This window comes from Ictidomys tridecemlineatus, chromosome 6, assembly GCF_052094955.1.
Source record: "Ictidomys tridecemlineatus isolate mIctTri1 chromosome 6, mIctTri1.hap1, whole genome shotgun sequence".
Taxonomy (NCBI): domain Eukaryota; kingdom Metazoa; phylum Chordata; class Mammalia; order Rodentia; family Sciuridae; genus Ictidomys; species Ictidomys tridecemlineatus.
Genome location: NC_135482.1, coordinates 6,605,757 through 6,629,244, shown reverse-complemented (window position 1 = coordinate 6,629,244; position 23,488 = coordinate 6,605,757). Strand labels below are relative to the sequence as shown.

General features: G+C 45.4%; 1 protein-coding gene across 5 annotated transcripts in view; it reads left to right on the top strand.

The window, feature by feature from the left end:
• The first annotated feature begins 7,896 nt into the window (after nt 1-7,896).
• The window catches only part of Zc3h7b (zinc finger CCCH-type containing 7B), a 51,237-nt gene continuing 35,645 nt past the window's right edge, over nt 7,897-23,488 (top strand). For 2 of the 5 annotated variants that reach the window (XM_040277491.2, XM_040277484.2), the window contains exon 1: nt 7,897-8,038. In XM_040277491.2, the coding sequence (XP_040133425.2) occupies nt 7,898-8,038 (141 nt within the window). In that variant the 5' untranslated portion in view covers nt 7,897. Of the gene's footprint in view, nt 8,039-8,128; nt 8,444-9,958; nt 10,025-23,488 lie in introns of those variants that run through there. The other 3 variants (XM_078052679.1, XM_040277486.2, XM_078052678.1) reach the window with 3 other exon arrangements.

The window sequence follows — 23,488 nt, the reverse complement described above, 5'->3', positions numbered from 1 at the left end:
CGAGCGCGCTACTGCTTGAGCCACATCCCCAGCCCCCGAATTACTATTCTTGATGGCTCCCTCCCCAGCCAGGAAGGGTCTCTGGGGCAGGTACTTTATCTTTCCTTGCTTGTCATAGGTGCTTCAAGTTCTCTCATTTTTTAATGTCACCCTCACTAACTGAATATTTACAACCAGAAAGGAAGTGGGCATCATAACCACCCCTCCTTCACACACAGAGAGGAGAAACTGGAGCTCCACAGGAACTGTAACCTCCCTATTCACACAACTGCTGAGAGGTGGGTCCTCTCCCCACCTCACTGTGGAGAATTTGAATTCTAGTAATGGTCACTGATGTTTGCTTAAAATTAATCATCACCTGAGAAGGCTGAGATGCTTTGAAGTGAGCCTGATGCTATTCTTGTGCTGCTTCCAGCTAGGACCTGTCAGATCTGTCTGGATTTTCCTTGGGGATGATCCGCAGGCACCCTTTTCCAGTGTTCATCCTTCTTCTTTTTCTTCTTCTTCCTGGGGATTGAGCCCAAAGGGAGCTTAATCATTGAGCTACATCCTAGTCCATTTTATTTTTTATTTTGAGAAAGGTTCTTATTTAGTTGCTGAAGATCTTGCCAAATTGCTGAGACTGGCCTCCAACTTTCAGTGCTCCTGCCTCAGCCTCCCAAGTCACTAGGATTACAGGAATGTGCCATCACACTCAACCCAGTGTTATTTCTTAAGACTCCCCTGAGCCTGAGAATGAGACTTCCCAAAGGGAAGAGGAAGGTGGGTGATGGGACATTTTAGAAGATCCTTCCTTTCCTCACCCAGCTAATGGATCATGGGATTTGCAGAACTGGAAGGCACACTTGTCCTCTCTCTCTCTCTCTCTTTCCTGCCTTTTCTCCAGCTTACTTTCTTCCCAGTTCTCATCTGAGAGCTAGTCTGCCTTACCCAGAAGGGGAATCAGCCTTTGACTGAAGGACAGAGCATCCCAGGCCTCCCCTTTCCTTATTTCAACAGATGAAGAGCTGGGGCCCAGAGGGTCCAATAACCTACCCAAATTACACAGTGATTTAGACAGGAGACAGTAGAAGCCAGGTCTCTGGGGCCTTTTAAACACACACATGCACACAAAGCAAGTCACCCTGTGAGTGTGAGCAGAGTCTGGAAGGGACTGGTGAGTGTATGGTCTCCAGGCCTTTTGCCCTTGTGAGGCTTTTACCCTTATTTTATTTTATTTATTTATGTTTTTAATGTTTTGGAGATTAATCTGGTTTACTTATGAGTGTTTTAAATTACTTATGAATGTTTTAAATTCCATTCTGGTGCCTGAAAGCAAACTTAATTGCCAATTGTAAATGGAATAAATAACAATATTTATCTTGGTTTCCTGAAAAACTACCAAGGCTGTGGACTTGCCATTTAGTCAGATCAAAAACAAATGGCTGAAGTATGCCAGACACGTGAGGAATGTGGGAAGACATTCCCAAGACCCAACCAGCGCTGGCCTGGGGCCCCACCGAGAGATGGATCTGCAGGGGAGGCAGGGGGTCTCCTCCAGGGTCACTTCCTTTCCTCTCAGAGGAGGTGGTGGCAACAACATCCGTGAAAGGCGCTCAAACCACATATACTCACTTCAGGCCCAGGACTCCTGACTAGAAAACAGTATTTTTTTAAACTTAATGAATAACCATAATGAATTCATTTACTCCACAAAGAGTTACCAAAACATCTACATTCAAACAGGCACTGTGCCAGCTCTTTTTTTTTTAAACAATATCTTTATTTTTTATATTTTTATGTGTGCTGAGGATTGAACCTAGTGCCTCACACATGGTAGGCAAGCGCCTGCTGCTCCAGCTCCTGAGAATCCCATCATGACACAGAGAGAAAGAGATGGTATCAGGAAGGCATGGTGATACACACCTGTAATTCCAGCTACTTGGGAGGCTGAGGCAGGAGGAACACAGTTCAGCTGGTCAACTTAGTGAGACACTGTCTCTATATAAAATTTAAAAGAAAAGGGCTGGGGATGTGGCTTAGTGGCAGAGTGCTTGCCTTCATATCCACAGCCATGGATTTGATCTCCAGTACCACCAAAAAATTTTTTTAAAAAATTACTGATATTCATTTTTTAAATTAACATAAATTTTAAACAGCATAAAGGAGAAAATTAAAAATTACCTATGGGAGCCTGGAGTGTGGCTCAGTGGCATAGTGCTTGGCATAGTGCTCAATACCACATAAAAAAATAAATAAATAAGTTGCTGGGCATACATGGCTCTTCTTTTGTTACCCCATTTTAATCCCAGCAGCTTGGGAGGCTGAGACAGGAGAATTGCAAGTTCAAAGCCAGCCTCAGCAACTGCAATGCACTAAGCAACTCAGGAAGACCCTGTCTCTAATAAAATACAAAATAGGCCTGGGGATGTGGCTCAGTGATCAACCACTCCGGAGTTCAATTCCCAGTACCAACAAATAAATAAATAAGATGCTGTTTCCATCTGCAGCTAAAAATATTTTTTAAAAATTACCTGTGGGTATTTTTTTAATAACAAAAATGTTCTGTGGATGAATGACAGGAGAACGAATGGATGATAAATGAGTGGATAGAAGAATATGTAATAAAGCAAATAGAGCGAAATGTTAACAGTGGTAAATAATCCAGAACATGTGGTGCGTCACTGTGCAGTGCTTTTGACTTGCTGTGTGTTTGAATATTTTCATAATAACACATTGGGGACAAATGAGATCATGTTTTATTGCCTGCTTTTCTTCCTTTGTATTGCAGTTGTCTATGACCAACCTCTCACACCCTTGAGGCTCATGGATTCTCCTCCTCTCTTTTTTTTATGTCACCCTCATGTTTGAGAATCTGAATTTTATGGATTGGGTCCCAGAAAATAATTTATTTTTAAAATAATAATCACATGAGGCTGGGGTGGTGGCTCAGTGATAGAGCACTTGCCTGGCATGTTTGAGGCCCTGGGTTTGATCCTCAGCACCACATATAAATAAATAAAATAATAAAGGTATTGTGTCCATCTACAACTAAAAAAATTTTTTTCTTAATTGTTATAAAAAATTAATAATAATCACATGTATATCAATGCTTTGCATGTAATAGCTCACTGAATCTTTGTAGGGACCTCATATTAGTCAGGATTCTCCAGAGAAACAGAAACAATGGGATAGGTAGACAAATTTGTGTAAGGAATGGGTTCACAAGACCTTATCCTTTTTTTTTTTTTTGTAATTGTAGATGGACAGCCTGACTTTATTTTATTTATTTATTTTATGTTTTATGCCATGCTAAGGATTGAACTCAGTGCCTCACACATGCTAGGCAAGTGCTCTATCTCCGAATTGCACTCAGCCTCCTGACAAATCCTAAAATCTACATGCAGCAAACTGAAGAACTCAAGAGAGCTAATGGTTTTCCTCCAGTCTGAAGGTGAGTAAACTCAAAGAAGAGTTAATGTTACACTTTGAGTCCAAGGCAGGAAAAAAAATATAATGTCCCAGCTCAAAGGCAAAGAGGAAGAATTCCTTCTTATTCATGGGAAAGCCAGCATTTTGTTCTATTCAGACCTCCCACTGACTGACTGGATGAAGTCCACCCACTTGACAGAGGGCAATCAACTTTACTCAGTCTACCAATTTAAATGTTATACTCATCCAAAAAACACCCTCATGGAATTACCCAGAATAATGTTTTCTTGTTTGTTTGTTTGTTTTTGGAACCAGGGATTGAACTCAGGGGTACTCAACTACTGAGCCTCATCCCAGCCTTATTTTGTATTTTTTATTTAGAGACAGGGTCTCACTGAGTTGCTTAGTGCCTTGCTGTTGCTGAGGCTGACTTTGCATTCGTGATCTTCCCATCTCAGCCTCCGAAGCTGCTGGGATTACAGGTGTGCACCACCGCACCCAGCCCCAGAATAATGTTTGCCAGTATTTGTTAAGTGCACCTCATAGCCCAGTCAAGTTGACATTTAATATTACCATCACATGATCCTATGAGATGAGGACAGTCATATCAACAACAGACTACATACGTGACAGCACACATCACATACACTCAGTCTATAGTAAACTGCAACCATCTGGATTTGTGGAAATACATTCTATAATACCTGCATGATGACAAAATCACCCAGCAATACATTTCTCAGAATGTATCCTCATGATGAGGCAATACGTGGCTATTCTCTTGTTACCCCATTTTAGTTCAGGCTGCTATTACAAATGCCATAATCTGGGAGGCTGAAACAGCATAAACCTATTTCTCATGGATCTGAAGGCTGGAATTCCAAGATTGGGATGCCAGCATGGTCAGGTTCTGCTTGGAAAGGGTTACCTTCCTCATTTACAGATGGCTATTTTCTTGCTGTATATGCTCCTGGCAAAAAGAGAGAGATAGAGATCATCTCTCTGGTGTTTCTTCTTCTTTTTTAAAAATATTTATCTTTTAGTTTTAGGTAGACACAATCACTTTATTTTATATTTATGTGGTGCTGAGGATCAAACCCAGTGCCTCATGCATGCTAGAGGAGCACTCTACCACTGAGCCATAACCTCAACCCTCTCTGGTGTTTCTTCTTAAAAAGACACTAATCCCATTCATGAAGGCTCTGCCCTCATGACCTAATTATCTCTCAAATGTCCCATCTCCTAATACCATCACATTGGGATAAGGGTTTTAACATGTAGATTTGGGGGGATACATTCAGTCCACAGCACCCCAAATTTACACATGAGAGAAAAGGAACCTAAACCTAAAATGCTGCATACATCTTCAGGGCCCTTCCCTAAACCTCAAGTTAAGATACTTTGCTGCAGGTACCGAAGGTGCTCACAGAAGAAGGGACACATGAATGATACACCTGTCAGTTCCTTGAGATCAGGAGCATGAGCCTTGGATTCCCATTCTCCAGCAACCCACTCCAATGACAAGTCCTTGGGGATAACTAGTGACAAATCCAGATCTAAGATGTCCACATTATGGTACAATGGTCCTGCCGTACACGTGAAAGGTCTGGGACTGAATCCCGCCTCTGCCTCTTAGATGCATGATCTTGACCAGGCCACTTAACTGCTTTATGTCTGTTGCTCACCTGAAAACAATTCCTGCCTACCGGCTTTTGAGAAGGTAAGAGAATCAACATATGCAAAGTCTTTGGCTCATAATAAATAGGTGGCAGCTGCTACTGACACTTCAGCTTTAATGTATGACACAGAGCCTTGCAGTCCAACATCAGAACTTTCTAGAAAATAACATATTGAGAGCCACAGCCGAGTCGGGATTGTGCCTGGCATTGCCAGAAGGAGTGGTTGAGAGGTGATGCCAGGGAGCCATTAAAATGATGATAATTAAGTTAAGCTGTGTATAATTGCTGTGACTGGATGATGCTGGATTGAAACAGGCTGTGTATACAGTTGTATATAGACCCCTGCTGTCCGGCAATAGGGTGGCACCTGCTACTTTTGAGTCCTCGGGGACTTCCCGTTGAGTTCTCTTGAGAAGCCCATGGAGGGTGGGGAGAGTTCGTGAGGAGTACGGGTGGAGGGCCAGTGAGAGTTCGGGCAATAAAGGAGTTTCTGTTTGAACCTACAAGTGCCTGGTGGCGGCTCGGTTATTTTGTGCCCAGCCAGACTACAGCAATAACCTACTGGTGCCAGGCCCTCCTCTCCAAAGCACCTCCATCTTTGACTGGAGTCTTGTAATAAAGGTCCCCTTTACCATCTTTGGCAGTCAGAACAGTTTAACAAATTGATGCCATACTGAAGATATGAGGGGCTGGCATTCAGCTGAATCTCCCTTAAATGATGGACATTCCTCTTTTAATGATATGTGGTATTTCACCAGGAGCATGGGACTGAAGAATCTCCACATTCTATCAGCTAATTCATTTGGGATAAGATGTGGCAATCCAACTGGCTTCAGCATTTCCATCTATAAAATGAGAGTGCTAATAACAATGGTGGCTGATGTGATAAGCTGTCAAGAGAGTTCCACTGCAAATTTACACAGAGGGTGTGGAACTGACATCTATCTGGCCCTTACTGTGGACTAGTAATTGTACTACATACTTACCAGGCACTATTTCATTGTAACCAATCTTGAACAGCAAATTCTTGAAACAAACTTTATATTGATTCAGTGTTCTTATTCTTATTTTACAAATGAGGAAACTGATACTGAAGGATTGCTTGGGGTCACCCAGCAGGCAAGTCACAGAGCTAGGGACTTGGTCTTCTTAATGGCACCTCGTTGACACCCTTACCACATCACCCAGCCACTCAAAGTCACCAGGCTTAGCTTGTCACTGCCTTTAGCCCATGATCCTTAATCTATCCCAGGTGGCACATGAACAGCAGTGATGTCTGAGGCCACTGCTTTTGTTTATGAGAATGTTCTCTTCCTGCTAGAGCCTCTTTTTGATTGTTAATCTCAGTGGTGAGGAGGAAGAAGGAAGTCACAGGGGAAAGAGTTGAAGAACTTCTAAAGGTGTGGTGCATTTTCTTCTCCAAGTCTCTCTTAAAGCAGAGGCGGTAAGAAGTGTCAGAGGCCATGCAAAGAACAGAGACTCTAGAGTCACAACTGTCACCTTGGACAAGCCAGTTAATCTCTGAGTTTCTGTTGCCCATCTGTAAAATAGGCGTGTTAAAACCAATGTTCCAGGATTCTTGTGAGAATTAAATAAGTCAACACACCCTCATGTTCATGACCATCCTAGCATCTACCACTCCGTTTATTTATATTTTATAATATGTGTCCCTGGGCTGGGAATGTAGTGCAGTGGTAAAGTACTTGCCCAGAGTGCATGAGAGGCCCTGGGTTCAATCTCCTGTACAGTCTAAATAAATAAACAAACAAACAAATAAATTTTTAAAAATGTGTTCCACCATTGTATCCCTAGTTCCTCAGATCATGTCTGGCACAAATGTTGGTGGAAGAGATAACAGTTGTAAAGATAAAATCTGTGAGGCTCACAGCTGATCTGCAATAAATTAACATACACATAAACACTTGTGTGCATAAAATGAAGAAGGGGAAAGAGGAAGATTTGAGAGAACTCTCACCAGGATGTAGTTCCTACAGAAATTGACAGGGCCAGTAGTGGTTGTGTGGGATGAACTCTTATTTGGAATCAGAAACCCTGGATTCAAATCCAGCCTGACCATTACAGCTCTGAGGCAGTGCCTTGGGTGCTTATAGCTGATCTGATCTGACTGACTGATCTGTCTGCTTCATCTCCCCTTACCTAGTGGGTCCTTTAAGTGGGCTCAAATCCCTCCTGGAAAGATTCCTGACAAGATTCCTGCTCTCCTTGGCCAAATTCTACTTAAGAAGCTTCCTTGAACTTTCCAGCTAGGCCTAGACTTTTGGACTCCGTGTGTTTATCTCTGCATTGTCCAATTTTAGCAAGAATCCTGCCAAGTTAGTTTAGCTGATCATCCATCCTCCACGTCTGATCATTATCAGTATCTAATCAGGTTCCTCCTCCACCACTATTCCCCCAGGTAATGTTGGATCACCCTGGTCTACCTTCATCAAGAATCTTGTTAAGTGGGTTTAGACAGAAACATCCCTTACTCTTCATGCTTCCTCTTGATAGTTTTCTATTTATCGACCCTCATCGTGCTCCTTCCCAGTTGCCCTTGCTGTGACAGGGGTTTAGCCCAGTATCTCTCCGCCATTGCTAGAGCCCATCGCAGTGGTCCTTACACCCACCAGGAGAGCCCCCTTTGAATATAATCTGCCTGTCCTTCTTTAACAAGTGTCATTCATCCCCTCCCCCGCCCCCTTTAACTTCCTGTGCATAAAATCCTAGCCAAATGAGATTCTGCTCGCTCTCTAAGTCCCGGTCCTCATCCAGAGAGCACAGGCAATCAGGGTCTTGGGGAACTATCCATGAAAGCACCTGGGAATCCGGGGCTTTTTACTCCCTTAGGGAAAGGTGGAGGCTCTGGATTTGTCCAGCATCAGCTCAGAAATGCAGAACTGCCCAAAGAAAACCACCTAAGTGGAAGGGAGCGTTTAAAGAAAATAAAGGTGAATTCCAGGCATGAGCTTTACACGGGGGAGGGAGGCTCCCCACTCCCCACCCCCTTCTCCCAAGGTGCGCAGCCCGCGCCGCCCACCCCGGGCGCTACCAGGCGAGGAGCCGAAGAGCCGCGCTCTCTAGGACCCGAGAGGAAGAGCTGCAGGGAGACGGTGCCTCCAGTGGGTGCTGCCGCGAGCGGCCGGCCGAGGGGGCTGGAAATGAAAGTAAAGCGCTCCGGAGCCACATGGACGGAGCTGCCGGGGCGGCGGCGCCGGGAGCAGGATGCGGCCGCCCGTAATTAAATAGCATTTACTCTTATTATTACTAATAATAATAACGTAATCATACCTCTAGTCATAGCATACCATTTATCGGGCTCGGCGCAGGCCCGCGGGGAGCGCAGCCCGGCCGAGGTGAGTCTTGGCGCGGCCGCAGCCCCGCGGGGCAGAGGCCGGGGCCGCGTCCCGGGAGGGCGGCGCGCGGGGCTCGGGGCGCCGGGCCGGGCCGGGGCGGAGGCGCGGGGAGCGGGGTCCAGGCCGGAGCCGCGCGCCGTCCATATGGAAAGGGGGTTTTGGAAAAATAAAGAAAGAGCCCCTCATCCGCATCGACTCCTTTTGGGGGACCCCCTGCCCGCCCCCGTATCCTGTCCCCAAAGTTTCAAAGTTATCGTGCGCCCAGGGCCACCTGCCGCTGGGGAGGTCCGGCCGCCCCTGCAGCCCCCAGGGGTGTCTTGGAATTGTCTTGGGTGGGGGGCTGTCCACTCGGGGTCTGCAGCTTTGGGGGTGTGCGGATGCTTTGCGGGTCCCCGCGCAGGAGGTCGAGGGCTGGTAGGGGCCCCTTCTCCTTTTGTGTTCGCCTTGGCTCCGCAGTGCCTGAAGTTGGAGGGGCCGTGGCGAGGGCCGGGTATCACGTCCGCCCCAGGGGCCACCCCTGTCGGCTGCGGCGGTCACGCGAGTCCGGGGATCCAGGGCCTGCGGCCGGGCCCTGGAAGAAGGGGCGTTAGGGAAGGGGGGCGCGGTCTGGGCCTGCTGGGCAGAAGGGCATTTCCGGTCGCAGGATCTGTCCCCCAGCTCAGGCCTGCGAGATGGCCGTCGCCAGGCTGGCGGGGTGGGAGGGCAGTTCGTGGAGGCTGCAGGGTGCTGGGTCCGGCACCTGGGGGGCGCGCCGCGAGGCTGGGGGCCCTGGCAACGCTGAACAGACCTCAGGCACCCCCTTCTGCCCCCAGTGGGCTGGGGCTGTCTTCGGATTTTTGTTTCCTCCTGTCTTCTCGTCCACATTGCCTGGTTGGGATTTTATACAGTGCCTGGTTTGGGGGTCCTCCACAGAGACAGACAAAGCAGTTTTCCCGGTCCCGGGGTGGTGGGGGGATGGAATCATATACAGACCATTCACTCTGATAAAACAGGATGGCTGTGGTGCCTACCTGGTACCAACTGGGCAGATGGAGAGCTGGGGCTGCAAATGGAGTCTGGGGGTCTGAAGAAGGGGGCTGGGCCTGGAGTGAGGATCTGGGGCCCACAGCAGGGTGATCAGGGGTATCATTTCCCCAGTTGCAAGCCAGCACTTTGATTCCTAGGCACCAGACTTGGAACCCCAACTTCTTGCCATTTCCCTCAGTGCCTGCAGTTCATGTAGTCTGATGAAAATAGCAGAATGCAGATCCTTGAATTTTCACACAAATGCGATAATTATAGTACAGTTAGCAACTGTGTTGGACACAGACTCCTAGCAAAATCTTTCCTTCTACTACCAAGACTTCCCCCCCCCCCAACAAAACCCTTCCTGGTCTTCCCCACTTGTACCTCCCATAGAAGTTGGCTGTAAGCTAGAATTAACATGGGGCCCAAACCTGGCAGCTTTTTTTTTTTTTTTTTTTAAAGAGAGAGAGAGAGAGAGAGAGAGAGAGAATTTTAATATTTATTTTCCAGTTTTCAGCGGACACAACATCTTTGTATGTGGTGCTGAGGATCGAACCCGGGAGGCACTCACACCAGGCGAGTGTGCTACTGCTTTGAGCCACATCCCCAGCCCCAAACCTGGCAGCTCTGAGACCAGAGGGTGCCTTGAGTTGGGAAGGAGAAACCTGTCTCCAGAAAAGATGAGATTTGAGGGTAGGAGAGGGGTTTTGTGATACATGAGCTGAGATGGGGTTTGTGCTGCAAGTTCCGAGCTGTTGGGTTAGACAGTTCACAATTTGGTTTGTTGAATTATTTAGAGGCTAAGAAGTTGCTGGTCTCTTGAGTCTTAGGTATACAAAAATTGAGGTATCAGTAGTTTTGGGTTTGAGAAACTGAAAATAAATTTTTAAATGGCACCTTTTAGTTTGTAACAAAAGGGCTTTCACATGTTAGCTTACCTGTCCTCTGTAGCAATTATATCTGATAGACGTTTTTTTTTTTTAAAGAGAGAGAGAGAATTTTAATATTTATTTTTTAGTTTTCTGTGCACACAACATCTTTGTTTGTATGTGGTGCTGAGGATCGAACCCGGGCCGCATGCATGCCAGGGGAGCACGCTACTGCTTGAGCCACATCCCCAGCCCTCTGATAGACGTTTTTTGAAAAATTTTTTTAGTGGTAGATGGACACAAAACCTTTATTTATTTATTTATTTATTTATTTATTTTTATGTGATGCTGAGGATCACACTTAGTGCCTCAACATGCTAGTCAAGTGCTCTACTGCTGAGGTACAACCCCAGCCTCTGATAGACATTTTTTCAATCTTCCTTTTCCAGAAGAGAAACCTGAGTCTTAGATAATAGGGTGTCCTGCTTCCTAATTAGTTTTCTGACTCAGACCTTTGCCCTTTCCCAGAGTCCTGGGCTACCAAGCAAGTGCCTCTGGTGAGCTGCTGGGGGTCAAGTGTGGGGTTGAGCCATTTATAGTCTGGCTGGAAAGTGAGCCAATGAGAGAACCAAAAAGTGTTTAACTCTGGGGTCAGTGCACTGGGAGTAGAGAGAAGAGAGCTCAGGTTAACCTGAAAAAGTTAGGGAAGGCTTCCTGTAGGAAGCTGAATTTGAGTGTGAAAGAATGGGGAGGTTTGGCCAAGGAGAAGAGCAAGGCAAGTACTGAATTATTCCTGTGCTGCAAAGTTGATTTACATTCTAATTCTTACTGTAGTTTCAGAAGGGGTGGGCATTTTCATCTCCAGTCATTGAAGAAATTGAGGAACATAGAATTTGTGTGCCATCTTAAGGTCACTCTGCCAAATTTGAACACAGGCCCTCATGACTCTTGCATGTACTCCTGTCCTCTATAGCCACCTTCATTTCAAAACAGAGATAAGAACAGGAACTGGGATGATCTGAACTGCCAAATGCAACAGGGCTCATGCTAAAAGATCAGCAGGTTCCCAAGGCCAGGGAATTCTACTGAACTAACTGTGTATCCCAGGCCCCTCATAGCTGACCAGCACAGAGGGCGGAAGAGGGTAGAGGGAGGACAGCCCTGAGTGTGGAAGTTCCTATGACCTGCTGGAGACTGGCTTGGACCCTGGAGGAGCCCTGGATGATTTACCCAAGCCTTCCGAGGACAGGAGCTGGGTCTGATTCACCCTCTGCCTCCAGCCCTAGTGGACATGCCAGGAGGACAAATCTAACCATTCTGTTGTCCAGTTGAATTATATCCCAGTGTGGAGAAAGGTTTATTTTGCCTGGGGTTGAAGGTCTTCCTAGAAGAAGTGCCATTTGAACATTTGAAAGATAGGAACGAGGAAGGCCAGAGAAGGAGCATTCTAAGTAGAGACAGTTGGACAAAAGCAGAGAAAAGGCCTATGCAAAGAAGACACAGGCCACCTGGTACAGCCACAGTATAGGAAGCAGATGGGAGTTGCAGTTCAGGTCAGGCTCTGCCACTGAAGTCCCTTTGGTTCTCTGAGCCTTTCTGTTCTGAAAATGAGCCCTGAGATTTGTTGATGTTTGATGGTAACCCATGCCTGGAGACGGGAACAAGAAAACCAAATGAAGAGCCGGACACAGTGGCATATGCCTATAATCCCAGCAGCTTGGGAGGCTGAGGTAGGAGGATCGTGAGTTCAAAGCCAGCCTCAGTAACAGTGAGACACTAAGCAACTCAGTGAGACCCTGTCTCTAAATAAAATACAAAATAGGGCTGGGGATGTGGCTCAGGGGTCAAGTACCCTTGAGTTCAATCTGCAGTACCACCTCCACCCCCCCAAAAAAGAAAATCAAATGAAAGGAGCTAGAGGAATTTTACATTTTTTAATGAATCTAACGAATATTGGTCTAGCAATTCCCTAGTGAGCAGGCCCAATTGTGAGTCCTAGATTATTTTACTTAATCCTCATAACAGCCCTATAGGTAGGCCCTATAATTATCCCCATTTTACTGATAAAGAAACTAAAGCACAGAGAGGTTAGATGACATTGCATAAGGAACAGAGAAGTGAAGCCGACCCAGGCAGCCTGGCTCTGGAGTTGGCTCCATGCGGGCTAAGAAGGAAGAGGGGAGATGATAGGACCCGCGATGCAGGCCCAAGCATGGTTCAGACAGCAGAAGGTGGAGGTGTCCTCAGGAGGCTGGCTTCTGTGCAGCAGGAGGCCCAGCCTGGGCTGATGAAGTGACTACAGTGTCAGCTCCCTGGGGCCTCCACGGAAGCCAGCTCCTTTCATCACACTTAATGGTCCATAGAAAACGGGCTCCTTTTCCTTCCTCTGTCATCACCAGCCACAGGACTCCTTGCCGCCTTATTTATTTCCCCTGGTGAGTCTGTTTCTTTGCAAGCACCATAATGGCTTCTGCAGGTGTGCACTAGCACTGTTTCCCCAGCAAGCCGTGGGAGCCTGCAGGGAAGGAGGGATGCAGTGTTGCTGCCTCACTCCAGAACCATCTAGTTAACTTCAGTTCAGCATCAACTCCTGAGCCCCCAATGGGAGGCTGAGACATGATGGCAGCAATGACAGCAGCCACCATGACATTTAATGCCACCCTGTGCCAGCACAGTGCTTGGCACTTTCTTTGCTTTCTCTTATTGAATCTGTTTCAAAACTCTTTGAGGCAGGAACAGTTATTATCAACCTCATTCTGAAGATGAGAAGAATGAGATTCAGTGAGATTAAGGAACACACCCAAGGTCACACAGCTGTGGTAGAGCAGAGAGTTGGTTTGAGGTCTTACTAGCCATGCAGGAGTGATGCTAGCAAGTTACTTGTAGTCTGCACCAATCTGTTTTCCTCCCTCCCTCCTTCCCTCTCTACTTCCCTCTCTGTCTCTTTCTGGTACTGGGGATTGAACCCAGGATCTCACACATGCTAGCTAAGTGCTCTACCTCTGAGCTATGTCAGTAGCGCAGCCTGCTCTTTTCTGTCTGGAAATCCTTATTATTAGTAGCAGTGGTGACAGTAGTAGTAGTAGTAGTAGTAGTAGTAGTAGTAGTAGTACTTGTGATTGAACCTAGGGATGCTTTACCACTGAGCTACATCCCAGACCTTTTTGTTGTTGTTGTTTTAATTGGTTGTAGATGACAGTAGAATGTATTTTGATTCATTCTGCACATATAAGCACAACTTCTCAATCCTCTGGCTATACAGGGTACAGAGTCACTCCAGTAGGAGTAATCATACATGTATGTAGGGTAATAATACTCTATATACATGTCTCATTCTACCGTCCTTCCCATCCCTACACCCCATCCTTCCCCTCACTCCCCTCCATCCCCAGACTTTTAAATTTTTTTTTGTGTGTGTGATGCTGGGGATTGAACCCAGGGCCTTGTCCTTGCAAGGCAAGCACTCAACCAACTGAACTATAAATATTTATATATTCATATACATATATATATATATGTACACACATATATACATACATATATATATGTTGTTTTTTTTATATATATATATATATATATGTGTGTGTTGTAGTTGGACACAGAGGGTTTTTTTATTATTTTTTTGAGGGTAACAGGGGTTGAATTCATTCAGAGGTACTCAACCACTGAGCCACATCCCCAGAGATAGTGTTTTACTGAGTAGCTTAGTGCCTTGCTTTTGCTGAGGCTGGCTTTGAACTCTTGATCCCCCTGCCTCAGCCTCCCAAGCTGCTGGGATTACTGGCATGCACCACCACCGGGCGCAGCAGGAGGGTTATTTTTTAAAAGTCTCATATTAGCATCCTGTGGGTCTTGTTGGGGAAGCTGGGGGTGGTGAGAGCCTGGGGGGGGGGGTTGGACCTTTCCTGTACAGGTGGCCCAGGTTGTAGGGAGGGTGAGGCAAGATTGTCAAAGTAAAAGCCATTTATAACCAGATAACCACAGGAAGGAGGAGATTTTGCTTTGCTGCTGACTCTTAGTTTGATAGTGTGGCTGCAGGGGGGGGGGGGCAAGCCTGGGGCTGTTTCCTGAACTTTGGTTTCTGCCAGGCCAGCTGCAGAGAAAGCAACCTACAGGTTGCTGAGACCTTTGACATCTATTTAACATTCAGTCCTGAACCTGTGTTCCTGATGGAGCCTCTGTTGTAGGTGGCTTTGGGCCAGTCACTGTCCTGTCCAAGACTGTTCTGCAGACAGTAGTAGGGTCATGACACCTACTTTTGAAGTTATTGTGGAGACAAATGATTCCTTAGGGTAGGGCTTTTGAATCTCAGACCCTTCTCAAACCACTGTGTTTAAATGTATAAAGTGAAATACACGGGATTACAAAGGAAACTGGTTCTCTTCAACTAAAGCTGAATGTTTTTATCAATTCACTAAAAAAGATTTACCAGTGAGTCTAATGCAACTACCATAATTTTGAAGATTCACTGAGTATAACATTTCATTGTCTGCAGTAATTGAAATGTGATAAGAACAGACCCCAGTGGTGACAGTCACCCCTATAGCTGCAGTGTGTTACTTATTGCCTATGTTCGTAACTGGAGGGAATGCTCCATATCAGATAGGGGCTAATAGATGTTTTCCTATCCAAGTTTTCAGCCTCTGCTTCCTCCATTGAGAATCCTTAGTATAGATGCTCCTTGATGCTTGCAGGTCACCTGCAGAAGTGAGGTAAGACTCCTTCCTGACCTCTGGAGCAGAGGATCCTGGGTAGTTAGACATCCTCATAAGTATCACAGGGAAGGGATAAATGCAGACCAGGGTTGCTGACTAGGGTCAAGGATGAGGAAATTAAGCCTTTCCTGCTCTGAGAGAGCCATCAAGGGCCTGGTGGGTCAAGAGCCATGCCAAGTATCTGCATGTCTGCAGTCTTGATGGATGGCTACTCTTTAATTAAACCTGGGCAGTGTGTACAGGAGAGGAGCACTGTTAGGTTGAGTGTGGGCCTCAGAGCCAACTGCCAGGGTGCAAGTACCAGCTCCATCACTTGCTGTAATACTGGCAGTAAGTTACTTCACCTCCTGTGCTTTGCTTTCCCCATCTACAAAATCAGTATATAATGGTTCTTTCTCTAATGGGATTTTGTGAGGATTAAATAATATTTAAAGCTCTCAGGGCAATGTATGGTAGGAGAAAGTACCTGTCAGTGATGACTGGTATCAGTATCTTCACTCTTGTCCTAGGATTCCTGGGCTACCCCTCAGAATAGGTTCCTGAGCACTCAACTCTGAATCAGAAACAGCTTCTGTTTCCAAAGAGCTTATAGTTTAGAGGGAGATGGAGACTTGGGCATTGTGATTTCCAATAGCTAGATCAAGAACATTGGTTGTGGTGAGCATAGAAATGCTGTGTTTGGGTAGGGTATGGGAAGGAAGCCTGCCTGGCAGAGGTGACACCTCAGCTGAGCTTTGAAGAAGCACTGGGTGTGGAGGATTTCCCACACAGAGTAGGAAGCCAGGTGGTTGCTGGAGTGTGACATTCCTGGTGAGGCCAGGCCTGCTCTGCCTTGTTGCAGTCAGCTCAAGAACTTGGACTTTGTCCTCCTACTAGTGGTAGTGGTCTCACTACCACTTTTTTTTTTTTTTTTGGTACTGGGGATTGAACTCGGGGGCACTCAACCACTGAGCCACATCCTCAGCCCTATTTTGTATTTTATTTAGAGGCAGGGTCTCACTGAGTTGTTTAGCACCTCTCTTTTGCTGAGGCAGGCTTTGAACTTGTGAACCTCCTGTCTCAGCCTCTGGAGCCACTGGGATTACAGGAATGTGCTCCTGCAGTACATATGCAGTACCAGGGATTGAATTCAAGGCTATACAAGCACTTTGCCACTGAGCTATGTCCCAACCCCCTAATGGTGACATCTTATATAGCTGTTGTACATTATCAAAACCAGAAAATTGGCTGTATATGGTGATGCATGTCTATAATCCCAGCAAATCAGGAGTCTGAGGCAGGAGAATTGCAAATTTGAGGCCAGCCTGGGCAATTTTGCAAGATCCTGTCTCAAAATAAAAAATAAAAAGGTCTGGGGGGACTGGGGTTATGGCTCAGCAGTAGAGCGCTTGCCTCACATATGTGAGGCCCTGGGTTCAATCCTCAGCACCACATAAAAAATAAATAAATAAAATAGAGATATTGCATCCATCTACAACTAAAATAAAATAAAATAAATAAATAAAAGGTCTGGGGCTATAGCTGTAGCTCAATGGTAAAGGGTTACTGTGTTTAATTCCCAGCACCACACACACACACACACACACACACACACAGAGAGAGAGAGAGAGAGAGAGAGAGAGAGAGATGTCTTGGTGCCTTACTGAAATAAAGAACTTATTTGGTCTTTACCTTTTTTTAGGAGCACATGCACGTGTGTGTATATGTGGAAGGATTTTGAAGAGGGCACCAACACTGGCATATTTGTTGGACGGTACCCCTGGCCCCTGAATGGGCGCAGATTGAAAGAGGCTTGTTGGAGGCTGTCAGCAAGAGAAATAAGGGCCTGTGAGCCATGATTGTGGAGTATAGAAGGGTCTCCAGAGTGGGGAAGAATTTAGGAAGTGAATGTGGAAGAAATTGGAGATTGACTGAGAATAGATAATGGACAGAGTGGGGGAATAATGGAGGAGGTAGAGGATGAGGGAAGATGCCTAGTTTAGTTTGGAATGTGTTTTGTGGGAGGAAGCCCAACCCAGCTAGGATGGGTACCAGGGAGGACTTTGTGGATGCAGAAGTGGGTCTTAAAGGATGAGTAGGAGTTGACTAGGTGTGTGTGGAGGAGGGCATTCCAGAGGCTGAGGGCCCAGGGTTAAGAAAAGCATGGAGATTATAGGTTGCCTGGGCATTGAACAGCCAGTCATGCTACCCAGGTGAGAGAGTTGGTCTGAAATACTGGGGAGGGGGTGAAGCTGGTGGAAGAAATGGATTTGTGAGTCATCAGCATGACTCAGGATATCATGAAATGCAGGAACTCATCTGGGGATAACACAGAGAACAGGATGGTTGTCCCTTAAATGGAAGCTTGGAGCTTCAGTCTTGAAACCTGGGCAGAGTGAGAAGAGCCCCATAGCAGAGACAGTGCAGGAACAGTCTGAGATGCCAGGAGGAGCCTGGAAGTGACAGGTGCAGCCCAGAGTCCAGAAAGAGAAGAGTATAAAACTGCCCTTACGCTGGGCCGACCAACAAGGAGGTTGAGATCCCTGGGTTGCAGGAGGGAGCTTGGGAAGCACCATGCAGTGGAGCAGGAGTGAGGATGTGGAGACAGTGTAGTCAGCTCTTTCATGAAGTGCAAATCAAGAAGGTGAGGAACATCTGCGCATTATCCTGGAAGGGACCAGGGATAGGGGGAGGGAATTTGGGGGCATAGAATACCTGAGTGTAATGGCAGATGGAGGGATCTTGGAGCTGGGCCTGATTGCTTAATGAGAGAGAGTAAAGGTGAAGGCAATGTGCGTGGGCTCTGGGGCCAGGATGCCAGGATTTGAATCTCAGCTCCACCATGTATCATCTCAGTGACCTTGGGCAGGACACTTAATTTCTCTGTGCATGATTCTTCCTCTGCAAAATGGGGATGATAATATTGTCTCAGAGGGCTGATGTACAGCCTTGAGGAAGTTATTATGTGCAGATTGATGGTGCAGCCCTTGATACATGGTAACCACCCAGCAGTTGCTAATATTACTCATTTTTGTTGGTGTCAGGTTTTCTCATTTACTTTTGGTACTGGGGAATGAACCCAGGGGTGCTTTACCACTGAGCTACAGCCTCAGACCCCACCTTTTTTTTTTTTTTTTTTTTAATTTTGAGACAGGGTGTCCAAGTTGCTTAAGGCCTTGCTAAGTTGCTGAGGTTGTACTCAAACTTGCAATTTTCCTGTCTCAGCTTCCCATGTCTCTGGAATTACAGGTGTGCGCCTCTGCACCTGGCCCTCATCTGTTTATGCAATATTCGTTCTTATAAAGTGGATGGTTGGATGAGTTGGTATTCATTCATTCATTTTACCACCCTTGACTGGGCATTTGCTCTGTGCCAAGCACAGAGCCTTGAGATTTTGAAAAGGCTGGCACAGACCTTCCTAGCCTAATGAAGATCTGAGTCTTTAAAATTTTGTCATTTTCAAATCTCTCCCCAGTGCAGAAACAAATATGTTCCCTTTCCGATTCCCAGGTCAGTGGTTTTGTTTTCCCTCTTTTTCAGGAAGAACAACCCATTGACTTTTTGGCAGACCCTGTACTAGGTTTAAAATCAAGCACTGTGGCTACCGGTTCCAACTTGGTCCCTGCGCTCCTATGTTGGCTTCTAGTCAGTTGTCTTCTTTTACGTTTCAAACAAGAATAATACTTACTCTGTGGGAAAGCTTCAACCATGAGGAAGAAAACAGAAACAAAGTATCCCGTGCCACAGCTCCTTGTGCAGATCCCAGAAGAGAACCAGATAAAATTGCTTTCAAACCTTTTGGTTTGTTTTGTTTTTTGATACCACGGACTGAACCCAGGAGTGCTTACCCACTGAGCCACATCTCCAACTCTTTTTATATTTTTTAATTTTGAGACAAGGTCTTGCTGAATTACTTAGGGCCTTGGTAAGTTGATGAGGCTAACTTAGAACTCCTAATCCTCCTGCCTCAGCCTCCCAAACTGCTGGGATTACAGATGTGTACCACCGTACCTGGCTCAAACTCAATCGTAAACACACACCCTAATGTGAATACACAATATAAAATGTTCTGAAATCTGCTTGTGTTTTGCTGTCAACCATGAATATAGGCATCACCATAACCATACATATACATTCAATAGCTACATTGTATTCCATGGTTGTGGTATGAGTATATTGCATTTTAATTAAGTTAATCCTTTACTGGTGGACATTAAAATTGCCTGTAGTGTTTCATTTGCTCTTCAAAGTAGTACATTCAGGGACTGGGGTTGTGGTTCAGTGGCAACGCACTTGCCTAGCATGTATGAGGCACTGGGTTCGATTCTCAGTACCATATACAAATAAATAAAATAAAGGTCCATCAACAACTAATATTTATTTTTTAGGTATAGATGGACACAACATAATGCCACTTGCTGAGGATCAAACCCGGGTCTCGCCCATGCTAGGCGAGTGCTCTACCGCTGAGCCACAATCCCAGCCCAACAACTAAAAAATATTTTTTTTAAAAGTTGTTGTGTACATTCATGTGGTTGTGACTCAGTGGTTGAATGTTTGACTAGCATGTGAGTTACTGAATTTGATTCTCAACACTGCATATAAATAAAATAAAAAATAATTAAAAAATAAAATAAACATTCATCAACAACAACAAAAAAATACTTAAAAAAAAAAAAAAAGGAATACATTCAGCTGGGTGCGGTGGCACATGTCTGTAATCCTAGTTCCTCGGGAGGCAGAGACAGGACAATCAAAGCCAGCCTCAGCAAAAAGTGAGGTGCTAAGCAACTCAGTGAGACCCTGTCTCTAAATAGAATACAAAATAGGGCTGGGCATGTGGCTCAGTAGTCAAGTGTTACGAGTTCAATCCCTGGTAACCCCCCTCCCCCCAATAAAAGGATATTTGATAATTTGGGTGTAAGTAACAGAATTCCTACTTCAAAATAGGAATTCACATAAGAAAAATGATGGGGGACAGTTTCACGGCCAATTAATTTTTGGAGTCAGATTCATCATTAAATACCTTTCGTCTTTCTGCTTTACCATCCCCAGAGTGTTTATCTTGTCAAATTTCTTTTCCCTGTCTTTGTCCTCTTTTTAAGTTTAACTTAATTTTATTTTTTGCACTGTCCTGGGGAGTTCCACCCAGGACCCTGAGCATGCTAGGATAGCACTCTACCACTGAGCTACCTCCCAGACACTTGTGGCCCATTTTAAGCATAAGAAAACCTTTTGGCTGACTTTTCCTTTCTCATTGGTCAGGATGATTTAATATGCCCTTGCCTAAGCCAATCTCTGATAAGAGAAAAGGACTGTTTTGATTGGCTGAGCTTAGTTAAACTTCTCCTGGGTGCCTAGGAGAGGAACAAGAGTGAAGTTTTACCAGGAAGAAATAAGGAAACTGGCTGTCTGCTGGGGAGGCAGCCAGCAGGATCTACCTTGCTTATTTTGGTAGAGGTCATCAAATTGCTTCACAAAAGTGGTTCCAGTTCATTTGGGGAGGACATAGACATTTAGACTATAGCATTAAAATTCATGCATGGAAAATACATTCATCTCATCCCAACAGCACCATCCCCTCAGTTTTTTTGTGGTACAGGGGATTGAACCTAGGGCACTCTACCACTGAGCTACATCCCCAGTCCTTTCTTTTCTTTTCTTTTCTTTTCAATTTGAGACTATCTTGCTAAGTTGCTGAGTAGTTGGCTTTCTAGGCGTGCACTACCGCCCTGACTCTTGTCTTCATGAGCTCTCTCCAGAGTCCCCCTTCACATCTGTATTTCCACTGAACAGTCCCCTTCGTGGCTATCTTAGGCGTTTTTAAGCATGCACCTCAAAATGTCTCCACCTTCTGTCCTTCACCCAGCTCCCAACTACTTCTGCTTTTTTTTAGTAACAGTCCCCCCTTTTCAGTACTATTATCTATTAGTCTGTGAGATTACTATAACAAAATGTCCAATCAGGACCTCACCCTCATAATCTCATTTAACCTTAAATACATCCCGATAGGTTCTGTGTCCGGTGTGGATAGGGGTTAGGGCTTCAACCTAGGTACATGGGGGAAGACACAAACATCCAGTCCATAATAACCATCTTTGATAAATTTCCTCCCAGAGGAAGAAAACTGAGGAGTGAAGGGTGTCGGGGGTTGGGTGCTTCCAGGGCTGGGGGGCAGTCGTGGCTGTTGTAGGTCAGGCTGTCTGGTGTCCATATCCCCAGTCTCTCTGAACCCAGGCTCCAGATTCACTGTGTGGCCCAGGGCAACTTTCCTAGTCTCTTGGACTATATTCCTGCTCAGGGTTGTTGTTGGGGGACCTAAATAAATCTCAGTTGGTTAGTGTTCACTTTTTTCTGCACTTTTCATTCAAAATCTACCTTAAAAGAGAAAGCCTATAGTCCTTGTCCCACCTACAAATCCTGCATATAGTCTTCTCTGCTAATCGCTTGACTTTCCCATTTCCTGTGTTCTCCACTGACTACTCCTATCTCCACAGTCTCCTTGCTCTTTAAATACATCAATCAGGTGCCTACCTCAGGACCCTTGCACCATTGTTCCCTGTCTAGAACACTTTCCCCCTGGATGTTCAAAGGCCAAAGTGGCCATCCCTGATCACCCAGCAATTGTAGCATCCTGTCAATCTCATATTTTTTCTTTGTTGTGTGTCCTTGATGTACTACATTGTATATTTGTCCTGTGTGTCTTTCACCAGAACATGTGTTCTTAAAGAGGCATTGTCAACTTTGTAAATTGCTAAATCCCCAGCCCTCTGAGGACATTTAAGGTAATCCTTAGTGCTTATTCCATGCCAGGAGTACATGGCTGGATGGATTGATGGACGCCTTCACTGAAGCTCTTTGTCCTGTTGTAGCTGTCCCACTGTTTGGCTTCTAGGGAGGGGATTTAGTGCCCAGATGAGAGCCGGAAGTGCCTGCTTGTGTTTAACAAGTAGATGGGATGATGTGGGTTCCCTCACTTGCCCTGGCTCACTCAGATTACTGTCCTCATGGCCCCTCGTGTTTTTTCTTCCAGGCAGTGTGCTTTATTCCTATCTGTCCTCTGTCCCAGAGTCTGGTACTTTACAGGTGCTTGGCACTCATAGTTGTATTTGGGAGTCAGAAATATCATATTTTTATGTAGGAGACTCCCTCCAAATCACACCATAAAGACATCTGCCTTCTGGGGTCAGGGGACAGGCAGTCAAAGAAACACAGGCTTGGTGTCAGGAGAATTTGTGAGATGTTCTGCTTCCCCCTGTGCCTTTGAGGAAGGACAGCATTAGAGTCTTCTGAGCTGAAACCACTTGTTCCACAGTGGCCCCATGGCTGGCTACATATCTTGTGATCTCTTTGAGATTTACTTTCCTCATCTATCAAATGTGGACCCAGCCCCCAGGGTCTTCAGTCAGACCTGGATGAAACATGGGACAGGACAGCAATTTCATAAACTCACATGTAGCTCACTAGGTGGTCTCCATTCTCTGATACCAACAAATCAAATCCTATTAACCCTTTAAAGCACAATTAAGATTTTCCCCATTTGGAGAACTTCTAATTAGTGACTTATCCTAGTCTATGGTTGTGGAAGTCTGGTTTAGGGTAGAGCTGTTCAGGTACCTATTCATGGCCAGGCAAGCCATGGTGCACACCTGTATTTCCAGCAATTCGAGAGGCTGAGTGTTAGAAAACCCTTTCTTTATAGCTTCCCAGTTTTACTTACTTTTGGTAGGTCTGACACAAATGTATATCTCCAGTTACATTAAAAGAATTATTACCTTTTCTTTCAAATGCTATGTAGGACTGTGGTTTTGGTTATATTCTCCTTCCAGGTATTTAAGATCAAGTTGGTCAAAACTAACCTTTTTGGGGGGCTGGGATTGTGGCTCAGTGGTAGAGTGCTCACCTAGTACCTGCAAGGCCCTGGGTTTGATCCTCAGCACCATATAAATAAATAAAATAAAGATATTGTGTCCAACTACAACTAAAAAAATAAATAAATATTTTAAAAAAAAAACTTTTTTCTTATCTATTGTTAAGAGTGAACTGAGATTCCTTAGAGATTACTCTTGGGAACTTGTGCAAAGCCTCTTGACTTCTTTTCTAGTCTTCCTCTATCAGTTGTGCCATCTACCAGGAGGGGTCAGGGTCTTTCTGACTATGTGTGGCTTCCCTTGGAAGCATCAGGAACATTTCCTTCTCCAATGACCCTCCTCTTTGCAGAATGTGCACTGGTTGGCTTCCTGTTTTCTAGGGTCCTCTTGATCTCCCTGATTGGCAGATGGGATGACTCATGGGAGTTGCAAGGCCCAGAGAGGAGTCCTGTCATTCACTGGATCTTGGCTGACCCCAGAGGGCAAAGGCCAAATATTGGCTGTTTTTCTCCTTGGCCCTTTTACTTTTCTTACTTTAGTCTCCAATTTTTGGTTTGAAACATCCAGCAGGCTAATTTTACCAGTCTTAAAGTGGGAGTCCCATGG